This window comes from Buceros rhinoceros, unplaced genomic scaffold (assembly GCF_000710305.1).
Source record: "Buceros rhinoceros silvestris isolate BGI_N320 unplaced genomic scaffold, ASM71030v1 scaffold19513, whole genome shotgun sequence".
Lineage (NCBI taxonomy): Eukaryota > Metazoa > Chordata > Aves > Bucerotiformes > Bucerotidae > Buceros > Buceros rhinoceros.
In genome coordinates this window covers 7,349-22,171 of record NW_010403271.1, presented here as the reverse complement: position 1 = coordinate 22,171, position 14,823 = coordinate 7,349, and the positions used below count along the sequence as shown (strand labels likewise).

The following is a 14,823-nucleotide window of genomic DNA, read 5'->3' as shown; positions in this document are numbered from 1 at the left end:
TCAGAACAAGTTCGGACTCTTCAATAAACACCCATGCTGGGCACCTGATTTATAATTTCACCGTTCGACCAAAATAAAAGCAGAGGCAGCTCAGCTCCCTGGCCAGCCATAGCGGAACCTCCCAGCTGGGGTCATGACCAATGGCAGGGACAGCCTGTCTGCTCCATTATTCACTGAAGTTATCCAGCGGATACGTCTTAACTATTAGTGAGTTAGACATCACTTTAGTCAGGCTTAGTATTTTGATTAGGAAGGAACAACACTCCACAGAGAAAAGAAGGTACCGTCTAGCAGGGGTAATCGGAATGGAAACTTCACCAGCAAAAGCTGATTTCTCAGTCCCTGTATATTAATGACAATCTGGCTAGTCCCATTTTCTGGAAGCTTATGTACATTTTTAACCAGCTACCCTGAACACGGCAGATGCAGAAGACAAGAGCTTCCTGAGCTGGAAAGGATCCAGGAGAGGAGCAGGACACAAAGCAAAGCAATTCACCTTGGTTCTGCAGCACGCTCCGTGCTTTTCAGGGAGATAAAAACCCCCAAACCCAGCACCATCTCTGCTCAAACACCCGCAGAGGGAAGCAGGAGATAGGTGAATGTTGTTACACATTCCAGCTGACCTGAGCAATGTCCCACTTGATTTGTAAAAGGTGTTTTCAACAAATAGTATTAACTCATTTTGTTTCCTACAAGACACTGATTTCCAGTATTTTTAACACACTGTGATGTGTGTATTTATTGCTTGACTAGGTCTGAGGTCTCAGGTGCAAAACACCGCCTGGGGCTACACGCGCCTCTCCACTATGAACTTGATTAAAGGAAAAATCCAGACTGATACGTAAGAACAATTCCACTGTTACAAGAAACAAAACTGTTTAGATGAGAGAGGAGCAGGATTTTCTCCCTTTTCCATGTACATCTCCAAATTGTCACTTGCTGCCAATAGTTCAGTGGGGAAATATTGATTATAAGAAGATTATGTTTCTCAAATGAGCCTTTAGTGTGGCAGACCTAAGGGCTACATTATTCTCTGCACCCCCAAGTGAACTTGCCTGTGTCCTTTTCTTTGAAATGAGCCCTGTTCCATGCAAAATCTGCCACGCTGCCTTTTTTATTATTGACCCGTCACAGTTTGGAAACATGGCTTAAAATAAATGAGCCCGAATGCCATGGCTGTGGAGTTATTAAACTGCCTGGCACTGAGGAAATTGCTTTTCATAAACATCCTGAGCTCCTAACAGTTTTTTCTTGAAGTGTTTAATACAGTGAGAGTCCAAGTTAATCGGCATCAGTCTGCAACCTGAATCGCTAATGAGAAGGGAAGATGTATTATTGTTCGATATTGAAAGACTGAAGTTAGAGAACAGAGCAGAGAAAGGAGTTTCCCAATGTACAGACAATATTCTGTCTACCCGCTGTCACTTGAGGCACATCAGAGCCAGAGAAGCACAACAGATATCCCATAGTTTTTAATTCCCTATTTAACATCTTCCCTTGGTGGTACTCGGGCACGCCCTGTCTGTGCTAACACTGTCTCTGGGACCCAGAGGGGAGTGCACGAGGGTAGGAGCTCCAGTCCATGAGGTTTGTTTGGTACGTTGTCCAGATGAACGGCACACGGGCAGTGTTCTCCTCAGCAACAAGGCACCACATCTCGACAGGTTCCTTGGGGACGCCCACACGATGTCTCAGCAGCCCAGCTCCTCCTTCAGGGCAGACTGCCTCTGCCCCACCGCTGTTCTTACACAACGTGCACCAAAGCTGCAGCTTGAAAAAGGTCTTTGCACCCACTCTGTGTGAAACGGCTCGAGCTGCAGCAGGACAGGGAGATGACGGGATGCCCTGTCCTGCCTGCACACTTGGCTATCCCATTCCTCAGTGCTGGGACTTGTTTCTTACTCGTGCCACATAATCGTGCTACTCTTCAAAACAATCCTGGGCAGTCTCCCTTTACCTCAACCTCACCACCTCGGATTCCAGACAAGCAGCGGGTCAGTGAATCTATTTCGTAGCCAGACATCCAAGGCTCCCGACCAGCCTCGCAGGTACTGCAGATCTGAAGGGGCTCTGAAGCCTGGCCACATCTCCACCCTCACATGGAGGTGCAGCAGCAGAACCACCCCTCTTCTGCACTTTATTCTCTAAAAAGGGTTTGGAGGGAAGAAAAAACATGGTCGCCCTTCTCACCTGTAATAATCAACATGACACCAAGGAGGACGCCCTAAGGATGCCTTTACAGCAGGTCTGAAGGAGCAATGAAATTTCCAGTCCTCGTCCCATTTTCAGGCCCAGCAGGACAAAGGGGTGAAAAACAGCTGCTGAAAACACAAACAAAACCTAGATTGTCCCAGGTTCATTGAACTTCTGAGTCGGCACCTCCACAATGCTAAAGCAAGGCCAGCACCGCCTACCATCTCTTTAGGAGATGTAAAAACCAAGTGAATCCTTCACCAGTAATGAATTCCTGTTTGCAATGCCTCTAAATTGAAGAAAATGAGTATCTCTTTTTGCTCTCGGAACAGCAGCGCGGTACCCCAATCGGGGTTGCTACGCAACCGCCTCCTGCACATGGCTGATAACACTCACAGCATTATTTCCCCGCCTGACTGCACCCTCAGAACAAAGCCCAGCTAATGAAGCTTTCAAATGCTCTTGGCTCTGCCTTTGACGGTCCAACACGGGTTTTCCTTGCATGTATGTGACAGTTACAGCAGCAACTCGCTGTGCCCTCCAGCCAGGGATGTCTCGGGAGCAGGATGAAGGAAATGCCCAACGGAGAGCGATGGACAGGATTGGCGAAGAGCAGCAAAACACCCGACAGATGCAAACAGCCTCCAAAAAGAAAAAAAAAAAAAAGCAGCCACGCACGCCATGAAACAGGGCAGCAATGATGAGGCCTCTGAAACCTTGAGCCATTGGCATCACAGACCAAGCAACACCCCCAAAAAAAAAAAAAAAAAAAAAGCAGCCACGCACGCCATGAAACAGGGCAGCAATGATGAGGCCTCTGAAACCTTGAGCCATTGGCATCACAGACCAAGCCAGACGCCCTCTGGTACCCATTTACCCCTCAGACACAATACCCTTGTCACACCGCAGCTGCTGCCCAGCCACCCGTGAGTATGGGTACAGCAAGGAAAAACCTCCCCATCAGCATATGCTTAGAGGGATGGGATGAAGACGACTCTCCAGGTTAAGCAGTTCCAGTCCCTTGAAGCACTTACAGGGTTTTTTCTTTAACAATCCATTGCAATAAATTTGACCATGATTTTCTTACCCAGCATGTGTAAGCAAACCCCTCTTCTGCCAGATGAGCAGGTGTAGCAAGAACCACCGTCACTAGCAAGGAGTTCCAGCTTCCCCTGTAGATGTCTTTGTCCTCCTGTAAGAGCAACCAGCTGACGCTGAAGCAGTCCCAGTTTGTCACTGGGACAGTTTCCCCCTCCATCACTGCCAGGTCATAGAGTCAGTCACAGCAACAGCCCCGTAAGGCACTTAGTTACCCTCCCCATTTTCGTACCAACAGCCAGAGCTGGTTTCCTCAGTAGCAGATCTACCCTTCACCAGTTCAGTTCACAGGAGAGCAGAATGTGGAGAGCATCTCCTTAGCTCTCCAAGTCTTGTCTACTTACCAGAATCACCTTAAATACACGTGTGTGCAGATGCCCTACAATGCTGGAGTGACAAGGCAGCGAGGATGGCCTGGCAACACGTGCAGCATGAGCTTGCCAGAGGGCACTGACCTTCCTTAAAAGCTTCAACAGGGATGAACTCCTGTAGCTGAGCACTTTCTAGACAGCACATGGCTCCACATGTTGGAAACTACCATGAACTAAGTGAGGGCATGAATTCAAAGCCCAGTGACTATTCTGCACCCTGTGCTATTTCAACACACTCAGGACATGCCAGGTACAGTCTGAGAGGTGCCAGCGTAAGGTGGGTGCCTGTCCAGAAATCCATCACAACCATCACATCTGCCCACACCGGAGCACTGGGAGGATTGGCTGGGGCTAGCAGGGCATGTACCCTCAGATGCCAAAGCATCATGAAGAGCAGCAGCTGAGGAGCCAGAGCAGGACAACCGGAGGGAGTAATCTTGCTCTCAAAGCTCTGCAAACAACAAGGTAAGAGTCACGAGAAAGCACAGCACCCAGAGAACCCAACCACCCCTGATCAAGGTTTAGGTTATAACCAACCAACCCACCCACCTGGCTATTCACCTGCCCTGACTCTGCCTTGCTGGGCTGAGCTGAAGGAAGCGCCGCACGAGGGCTTTTTGTTGGAGACAAAATTATTTAACAAGACACAATTATGTGACATTACCATTAAAAGCAGCATGTGGGAAAAAAAGCTTCAAGGCTGTGTATGCTGAGGTCTGCAAACGCCTTTCTCTTCCTCTGTACTAAATAGGTCTCATTTAGCCATTTGTTCTGTCCCAGCCAGGCAAGTGAAAGCCGGGTTGATCGATTTGTTAATTACAGTAATTTTATCTTAAATAGAAAAAGCCGAGTGTTCATCAAGTCACAAATTCGCCTGTTACTGAGAGACCTCCCCCCTGCCAAATAATTAGGGATACTAAGTGGCTCATAATAAATGCAACCCACAACAACGCACTCTGAGAGCGCAGCGCAGAGTCAGGAGGGCTATTAGGGAACCCCAGGGCTATTTCTGCTTTTGAAGAAAACAATGCAATATCTTTAATTGTCTCTCTTGAAACCCTGAGCCAGCTCTGCTGGTTTGTTATAAGTAAAAGGCAATTATTCCACTTGTGTCCGGAGAAGGCTTACTACAGAGTCATCAGCGCAGAGAAGAGCGACTTTCTCCACCTGCACTGTCTAGGCACAAACGAAAAGCTGAGGTAGGAGATAACAAGGGTGGGTTACACACAACTGTGCTCCTCAGGCCTTTTAAAGCTCTGGGTGAGGCTCAAAAAATTAAGCTTCAACACCAGTGACAAACAGTCCATGCACAGCCTGGAGCATCCATCCACCCCCGTGGACCAGCGTGAGGTACGGTCAGTACCGAAGGCTCACGGCACCCTCTCGGCACAGGAAGGGCAGCCTGGTGGAAGCTGAAGGTAAGAGAAACCAGCCTTTGGTTTTCAGCCTGCAAAGGACGGGGAACCACTGGAGCAGGTTTCTAGCGCAGCCTGCCAAAGCAAGGTTTGGGATGAGCGAGGAGAGATCAAACCCTTCCAAACCCTGCAAAACCAACCAACCACAAGACAAACCACACAGACACAGCCACACCCTCCATTTCTTTTGGTTTTCTTCTTCTTTTCTCCCTTTATTCCCTAGTTAATTACTCCTGCAATTTCACCAGCCAGGAGAGAGGGTCAGACCAGTGAAAACATCACTACTCCAAGCTCCCTCCCAAGGAGGAAGGATAAAAGGGATTTCCTTCCCCCACTCCCATTCTTTACACCAGCCTGTGGGTAGAGCTGGGTAAACAGAACATCATGTGGGGAAAGAAGTTTCACCGCCTTGAGCTCAGTGGATCCTGCCAGGTCCCAGTGCTGGGGAGAAGCACCTCAGCAGGTGTGGTCACCTGCCTCCCCCTGGGCAACAAGGACCTGGGAAGGGACAGTCAATGCAAAGGTGCTTTGAGAAAGAAACTCCTTGTCACCACACCGAAAGAAAACCCGACCAAACCCATACGAGGCTGAGTTTGTAGGGAACGGAGACGGTTGGGAAGACTACAGGGCCTGATCCTGCCATGGCCAGTTCCCAACTGGTCTGGCAGCGCAGCAGAAAGTTTAGTAAGTTATCAGAAAGAAAATTCCTATGGCCTCTTCTATTTTTCCCCCCAAGGTGAAGACATTTGCAACCCTGGGGCGCAATCAAGACCATGCAGGACTGAGAGTACTTTAAAGTTTCCTTCTCTCCGCATGCAAAACCACAGAAGTTTTGGGGACTGAAGAGGAGAAAGAACAGAGTTAATCCAACACAACCGTATTTTGTTCACCACAGTATTTGCTGACATTTACTTACTTTGCTCCATGAAGTGCATTTAGTTGTTTTCTTACGGCATTTCCCTCCAAGAGCTGAAGCTTCATTTGTTCCTGTGAAGACCCTGTAACTTGCAAGTATTTTCTCCTGAAGCAAAAGACTTTTTTTAATGTGTGGTATTTTAGTCCCACTTCATCCACAAATATGTTTAACCAGCATTTGCAAGATTCTTTAATGCTACATTCTGTTATCTCAGCACACCCAACTTCAAGTTGCATACAGAATAAATATTGGGTTTTTGTTTCGAGCAGGGCAGATCGCTGGGTAACGATCAATCAAAAACAGCCCTTGGGGATGGGGGAGATTAGCGCTTTGATACTGCTGAAGATGAATGGGTGAAATGAGTTTGATAAGCTGGTGTTTTCCTCCGATAAACGCTCTGGAAGCTTTCTACAGCTGCTTGGATCCTTCTCCCTGTCTTTGTTGCTGGATAGGAAAGCAAGTCCCACCTCTCTACCAGCGATACTGGACAGGCTGCTGCTGCTGTTTTTAAACAAGTAGCAGTGGATTTATGCCACATTTCATCACTGACTATTGAACGCTCTAATATTAGTCATAATTTAACCAGACTAGATTCCTACGATTCCTGGCCAGCTTGGCTAGTCCTCCCAGCACGTCCATCGCCATGCACAGCTCAGCGGAGAAGGGACTGAGGGGGTGGGAAGGGGACTTCTCATGGGACATGGACATCTTCCATCAAGCTTAAACCTTTAACGACAGCTCTTCTTCCTTCAGAGTTCACTAATCCTCGGTGCTTCCAAACGGACCTTCAGGTGCTGTCAAGCCACCAGCTCCAAACCTTTTTCTGGGCTTTCTAAACCCAAGTCTGACCTCCCCTTCCTCCCCTTGGATTGTTCTTGTGCAGCTACCCCACAAGAAGTTCCAAAGAGGAACTTCTCCTGAAGCTATCACAAACTCCTGCCAAGTGCACTTAAACCCCGGCTACATCCCTCTTCAGACACAAGGCAAATCCTGCCACTAATGAAACTGGAGCCAAGAGATTTTACTATATTTTTTTTATTGCTTCATTGAATGAATGAATTTTAAAAACAGAATTAAAAATTTGTAAAAAAAGCTATTAAAAGCCAGCACTCAGAATTAGGTTGCACATCAGTGGCTGAAAATTTCATACGTACTTTTTGGTACAAAGATAGGACAGAAAAATAAAAAAGGCGTATTCATCATCTGGAAAGAGAAGGGTTTTTTCTATTTCCTTTCATATTTGAGAACTGGTGTGTGTCTCGTGAGAATCTCCTACCAACCCTGTTTTTCACAGCGCTGAGTCACACTGTCTGGTGTTCAAAAGAACCCACTCATTCGTTGTGCACAGCAGCAGTGATGTCGCGTTTCCCCCCTCATATGTATGGAAGCCAGTAGGGTCAATAAACGGCTTACAAGGGACGGGAAAGTGCAGCGTTACATGATTTGCAGGGATGCAGTTCGGCTTAGAAAGGATCTCTGAGCTCACAACACCACCTTTATGCGTCAAGCATTTCTCAGAGTGCCACGTGTCTGGCATTTGCTCTTTGCCGAGCTCCATCACTGCAACAAACATTTCCAGAAGTGAGGAGTGAAGAGGTACCATCAGGCAGCTTGATCTTTCATCCTCAAGGACAAGAATCGGGCCCTTTCAGGCACACTTTAAGCCCTAGGAAACAGAGGTTCTGGGTCAGGGTTGGAAGGTGGGTTGTTCTGCAAGTTTCTATTATGGTTCTTAAAAAGACATAAAGATGATCCCACCAGCCAGTGCATCTGCATTACCGCAACCAAAAGAAAAAAGACAAACTCCCTAATATATGCATCACTTCAAGACATCAGCAGCACCACACAGTATTCAGAGCAGGTTAGAGGGAACGCGGACTATGGCTCACCTCTTCCTCAAGGATCTTAACCACCAAGAGGATTTAGCCACACAGACAAGCCACCGAATGAAGTGCCCTTACAACAGGAACCAGGACTTTGAGATAATGACTAGGGATAGCTACACATCAGCCTGGGGGGAAAAAAAAAGCAGAGGGAAAGTTCAGATTGCAAAGGAAACAAATTCATTTACCAAAAGAATTAATACTGGAGGTTGTCACTAGTGCAGCGAGGAGTTGGCAAATGAAATACTTCGAGTGTACACACGCAGGGCAGCCCTGCTTCTGCCACACGAATAAATATCCAACATTGTTTAAAAACAGAATATAAAAAAGGACATTGGGTTTTCAGAAACGGTTACTTGTTCCATGCCCTGTAACTGCACAGTAGGTTCCCTCACGTGAGGTATTTCAGCATCACCACAGATGAAAGCAGTATTTCTGCACTCCTCTTCCATGAGCGCAGCCTAATGTGAGCTGAGGTCGTATGCAGTGATGCGAGGTACTTCTGTTCTACCCTCATCCCTCCAGACCACAGCGACCACACTGCCGCTGCGTGGGACGAAAACGTGCAGCCCAAGCAGCCAAGGCTCCATTCAGTACCCACGCGAGACCAGAGACAGGCACACAGCTCTTATTTCAGCCACCACATGTCTTATGGAGGTTTTTTTGTCTGTGTTCACTCAGAGTCTTCCAAGAAGAAGTTTAGTGCACGTGGCCAGGTCAGATTACTAACCTCAGACTAACTCCAGAGTATTTTCTAGGTTATCCATGGATATATAGGTTGTCCAGCAAAATAAATGCATGTTTCAGCCTCATCAGTGGCAACCTGTGCATTTGTTTTTGCATTGCCAGCAGAGCTGCACGGGACAGGCGTCTCTCCTATCTCACGGGACATTTGAAAGGCTGCTGTCTGTCCCATGCTTTTTGTCCAGGGAAAGGTATTTTCTCGTGTTGCATGTATATATTTAACTGTAGTCATTAAATACAGGATGTTGGCCTCATCCCACCTGGCCTTTTTGGAAGCATCCTTTTTCACTCAAAGAACGTAAGAGCATCTTGTTAATGAAACCCAGGATCACAACTCCTTCTGGTGATGGGCAAGAGTCAACAGTGGATCTTACCAAACGGATGTCGTCAGTACCACTGCAGCATTTGTTACTGTCTCTCCTCCAAAACGTGGATCTGATCAGAAGAAAGAGCAAACCCAGAAAAAACAAATGTCTTCTGTCAAGAAGATAGAAGATGATGAAGATACCTATCTTCATGAAGTCGTTTCTTCTCTTACATTCCATCTTTGCTGCACAATCCCTGCAGGGTTTGTTCTGGGGGAATATTTTGTTTAAGAATAATCATCCCCCCTGCAAATTCTGCTACATAACAATAATTGCTGCTTGTTATCCACACTCCTGATGGCATGGAGGCTGCACGCTCCTGCAGCCAGCTGTCATGGAAGTAGTACATAAAGCTGGTTTTCCTTCAAACACACAAGCATTGTCCAGTCTGAGAGTCCACCAGGAACATCTCCGTGGCTTTATTATGCCTTCCAAAGACTTCAACCAAATACTTAGTTTTGCTCGTGGTTTTCTTAGAACATCCGAGGATAAGATGGGTTTTGCTTAATTATCCACTCAGCATGGGGATTGATGTGGTACAAGTCCAAGAGGTAAGCGTCTGGGTCCAGGCAATGTTCACCTACAAAACAAGAGATTCAGAAAAAAAGTATTTCTTACATCCTTAGTCCTAGAGCTGCTAGGCTTTGGGGTTTGGTGTTTCATGTTTGTGTGTTTGTTTTCCTAAAAGCTGGTATTTGTTCACACGGATTTCAGTAGCGCAACCCTTCACAAGTGTTTCCACAGATCTGGAAAAGTTCTAGTCATTAGTGTTAAAATGAATGTTTCTTAGAACTGTACTAAGCCCAAGCTTTGACCTTTGTGGAAAGGTACGCTAACTTTAAAACCCAATAGCGTCAGCTCTTGAAAACCATCAAAGTGATCAGACCCAGAGGCTGAATTGTTTCCAGGGACAGAGTTTTTCTTCTACAGATGCTACTACGAGAAACTCTAAGAGGCAGCCAAAGCACTCCAGTAAACAACAGTCTCCAAAAGCAGCTGTAACGGGGCGCAAGAATTCCTTTCCATTCTCAGACACCCCTAAAACGCTGCTGCGATCATACATTTAAGTCTTCTCTCCCTCTGATGACATTACCCTATCGACGTGTAGAAATCGGTGACTAATGAATATCATCAGCTCGTTTAACTACAGGGCTTGGGAAACTTCCACTCAAGTTAGAAGGGATTCTTTTACCAGAAGGTGATTGAGAGCAGACAGAACTCACACCCAGAGCTGTCAGTCATTAGGACAGATGCCATGTGTCAGCTTACCGCACTTAATTAAAGCTCAAATAAGAAGCAGACAATTAAAAGCCTAGTGGCACAGGACGGAGCCTCCCTTTACTTAGATGAATATAGTTTCTGGTTTTAAGTTCTACACTTAATTCCAAACACGAATCTTTATTGGTGAGGGGAGAGGGAGTTTGATGTGGTACATTTAACAGAATGGGTGGTTGGTTTGTTTTTAAGATGGACAAAGTTTTGCATGTCTCTGTCCTCAAGGCTTCTGGACTCCCGAGTTTCCACCTTTCTTGACAGGCAGCTTCTGAATAAGATCTATCAGTATTTTTGGAAGTCCAGGCTTTGTCCTTCCCACACACCCGCACTATAAAGGTTTTGCAGTGATGGCAGGATGATGTGAACTATCAACCGAAGAGCTTTGACAGGTGCTAGTTGCTGTAGGAGAGGTTAACCCACACTTTTACTCTAGAGCCCCTCTCCAAATCTCATCCTTTTAATAACTCCCTCCTGTTAAGCATAAAACCTGGATATCAGAGTCCTTATTTTCAGTTACCATCCAGACTTACCAATATTGCCTCCCACTTCATACAGGAGCAAGTTTGTGCACTCCATCGAGTTGTTACTGCAGAAAGGAAAACACACTGAAGTTAACGAAGCTCTGCAAGAGGCAGGTTAGGTTTAGCAGAGTTTCTTCCAAAAAATTCCTTATGGTTCAGAGGCCAGCAACGCTCCAGGAAGCTACAGGCCATGGTATGGAGACCTGACTGATCCTCCAGAACAGGGCAGCTGTTGAAAAGGACACCCAGAACTGGAACAAAGTAAACATTCCACTACTTTCACAGCGAGACAACAGGCATAAATTTCAAAGTTCATTAGCAGAATTCCTCCAGAACTGATGTCCTGTTCAGAAGAAGCTCATCTGATGGAAGATTTTGGCAGCTGTAGTGGCTTGTAAGCGAGATACTGGTCCCGGCTGCCCCATATTCAGCCAACTTCCCATCTGCCCTCCTTGCCCGGACATCTCCAGCCAGAGAGACAGTCAGGAGATGCACTCACACTTCACCAGCTAAATACAGCTTACAGGCATGCTGACAGGGAGGCAAGGATTCTTTTGCTCATTTGTGGGTTTTTTCAGCAATTCACCACTGCAGCATAGGAGGGAATTGCAGAGCTTATTTGAGGAAGCTCCTACACGAATGCAGGCATGTTGGAAACTCTGCTGCAGGCAGGTTCTTCACACAGGTGATGGTTTTCTCCTGCACAGCTAGAGAGAGTTTGTTTTGCAATGTCCATGTTATCCCACTCTCCATTCAGCAAGGCTTTGCACACATTGGTGAAGTTCACCTGCCATCCAGCAGCCTCGGGGCGACTCCTGACTGCTGAGCACAGTCACAGGATCGCTCAGCTGAACTAACAGTTGCTTACCCCTTCCAACACGCTATTGCCGAACGTTAGAACTAAGGAACAGAGAATAGTCTCCTAAAGGCTCACTGTGCTGCCACGTCAGCTCTGCCGGAACACAGAAAACAGCAACTAGACCACCTAGTACTGTTTTTTCTTTAAAAATAATAATAATAAAAAAAAAACAGACAAAAAGCAATTTACCACTTGAGGAGGTTGACAGTGTTGACAATACTCCAGCCATTCTGACACAGGTTCTTTTGAAACTGCCTCAAGACATCAGCGACTCTGGTTGCGTTGTTCAAATGCACCTCTAGCGAATCCTTCAGGAGAAGTGAAGCATGGACTTTCACAATCTTGGAAGGCTGAACGAGGCCAGCAGAGAGGCAAAAAGAAGAAAGTGCTTAGAGAAAGACTTTGTCATCAGCTAAAACATCAAGTTTCAGAACAGATCGGAAATGTGACAGATCAAACCCAGCCAGCCAGCTGTTCTGAGAATTATGTGTGTTATCCCCCGCATGCTCCAGGCTGGAGGGTTGCAGGAGCATCGAGGTGAGCATCCCCAGTGCTTCGGTGCTGGGGAGAAGCCCACCGCTCTCCAGCAGCGTGCGCTGGTGCTCTCTGCTGTTCAAACACTGCACCAGCACCAGGAGCTACACAAGCTTTGAGGAAAATAGATCTGACCAAATTTTGACACTGTTTGGCACAAGCCTCATAGGCATCTCTGGAATTCATTGAAATCGCTGAAAAAGGAGTTCAGACATTTGAACTGCAGACTGCTGAATTTCAGAAAAGTTTTTTCCAAAGCAAGGAAGCTCTGAGCCATCACAGAGCAGAGTTCAAGTGCTGTTTTCTCAAGACTGTTTCATCAACTCCTCCACAAAGTAACCTCTCAGAACTTTGGTGGAGAAAATCGAACTGTTCCAATGGGGTCTGAACTGCAGCACAGTGAATTCTGCAATCCCAACCCCTCTGCAAAAGCAGCACACAACACCGAGACCATTAGAATAGTCCAACCTAACAGGACTTCCTAAACATCAGGTCATCTGCTCAACTGCCTGTTCAGAGTAGTTGTCCCCTCTGAAACGACAGCACCTTCAACAGTGATGTACTGGCTAGGGAGAACACAAACTCTTCTTCAGGTCTGCAGATTCGAGCTCTCCACATACTATTTCTACCTGCAGACTCTGCCTAGCTCATGTCCTTAGAGCACCCCAGTTGCACCACCACTGCTAGCCAATACTTAAAACCCAGCCCTGCGCGATGTATCCCACAGACCAACACTCAACTAACAGTGGTAACCAAAGAGAAAGGGCAGAATGACTCCAAGGATGTTTTCCCAGCTTTGACACTCAACGAGATCTGGTAGTAACTTCTGCTTAAAAAAATCCCAGTCTGCACCAACATGAGAAGGAGTAAAGCCATTTCAATGACCTCCTTTTAAATGGCAAGAACCTTGTCCTCAAACCCTCCTAATACAGACCATCAGCGTTATGGAGCAGCAAGAAAATGAGATGCAAAATGTACTTTTATACTGCTGTAATAGCCTACATTTTTGCTGTAAGATGATGAAAATAAGTCTGCTTTTATCACAGCCGATATGCCTGTTTAAACACGTGGGACACCTGGAGCCATACAAACTCTGCTCTTCATGTGAGGAAGAGACCAACACTCCTGCTCCTGGTCTCACCTGCAACCACGCAGCGTCTCAACATAGTGTTTTGTAACCTGAAATGTATTTAGTACTCTTGCCATTGGGATCAGGTTTTGCCACAATCCGACCAAAAGAGTCTGGGAAACTGTTTCTCATTGTTCTGCAGATATTCCTCCCTCTTGTTCTTCAAAGAGCATCACTCCTTAGAGTTTTCCAAATTATCATGAAAGCATTAGTTATGAAAGGGCTCTTTTTCCAAGCACTAACTCACCTCTGCCTGGTTCTTTTCCACCTTGTCTTTATCAGCATGAATCTTCCGCAACAGATTTTTAATTCGCTTGTCACAGAACTGGTACCTCTTGCTATTGCTTTCATTCAGCTTCCTCACTTGAGCTACCAGAAAAGAAGAGACCTGGGCAGGGGAGAAGTGAGAAAACAGGAATAAAACCAAATCACGCAGAGATGAGGATGCCATTTCAGAGCCTGGACATCACTTTATGATAAAACAGACAAAATATACCTTGCAAACAGGTAGTCTTGGAATTCAGCCAGAGGTTTTGCCTACAGACGTTTAACTCCTCTGAAATTTCCAAGACTGTCCCTTCCCCTATTCCAGTTCTAACTAGACCGAGACACTGCTGCACCACACTGCAAAAAACCTGCACCACTTACTGTCCAGAGCAAGTCCTGGTAGTGGATCATCATCCGCACGACGTCAGCAGCCCCCTCGGCCAGCTGTTTCTCCTTCCCTTCAGGGATTTTGTTTGGCAGCCCCTTGTGCATGAAGAGGTTTGGGGCCATGACTGTGGAAACGTTCCAGAGGTTCATTTTGTTGTTTTTCTCCTTGGCAACCACTTTGCTGAGAAACTCAAGTAGAGCCTAAAGAGAGGGGAAGAGACTTAGGACATCCATTACCAATAAAGCTCAAGAAACACTGTGGCAATTGCTGAAGAGATTATTTAATCGGCATTTTTTCTTGATATCCACAAGCTATTCCCAGGTGGGGGAAAATAAACTCTTTTGGATCATCTCTTCTGCCTCATGCCTCCATCAAAGCCATGACCCAGGACAGATCACCTTTGACTGGATTATGTGTTCCAGCACTCTAAATGTTCACAAGTTTGCAGGGTGCTAAGGCAGCCCTGCCTTTGTTACCTGGAAGCTGAACTACTCGGGAGGAAACAAAAACGAAAAGCAAGCAGCAGCAACCACCACAGTGCACATAAAGCCCAGGAAGGCAGAGGCTGTGCACTGCCTGCAAAGCTGATCCCATCGGCGTTTATTCACCCAAAAAGTAGTAGGTGAAAGGATTTGAAACGCCTTCTGATCAGAAAAGAGAAGGATGTTATAAAGCTTAGCAGGTTTTTTTCAATTTAAAAAAGATGTAAATGATACTTCATAGATGGTATCACTAACCATGAACCAAAAGACTGAACTTCTTTCCCTCTACCATAGCACGCCACAGACAACGTAAGCCCTCTCCACCTTTCACTCCCCAGGGAAGTGCTTTAACGCACTGAAGAGGAAGAGCATGTGGATTCCTG

At 46.4% G+C, this 14,823-nt stretch overlaps 1 protein-coding gene across 1 annotated transcript in view; it reads right to left on the bottom strand.

Moving 5' to 3' along the window:
- Positions 1-9,383: 9,383 nt before the first annotated feature.
- Positions 9,384-14,823, bottom strand: part of ARHGAP40 (Rho GTPase activating protein 40) — a gene marked incomplete at its 5' end in the record, with an annotated part of 10,681 nt that continues 5,241 nt past the window's right edge. The window contains 5 exons of the mRNA XM_010132959.1: positions 9,384-9,565; positions 10,791-10,846; positions 11,830-11,990; positions 13,551-13,691; positions 13,952-14,158. Coding sequence (XP_010131261.1) covers positions 9,459-9,565; positions 10,791-10,846; positions 11,830-11,990; positions 13,551-13,691; positions 13,952-14,158 — 672 coding nt within the window. The remainder of the gene's footprint in view (positions 9,566-10,790; positions 10,847-11,829; positions 11,991-13,550; positions 13,692-13,951; positions 14,159-14,823) is intronic.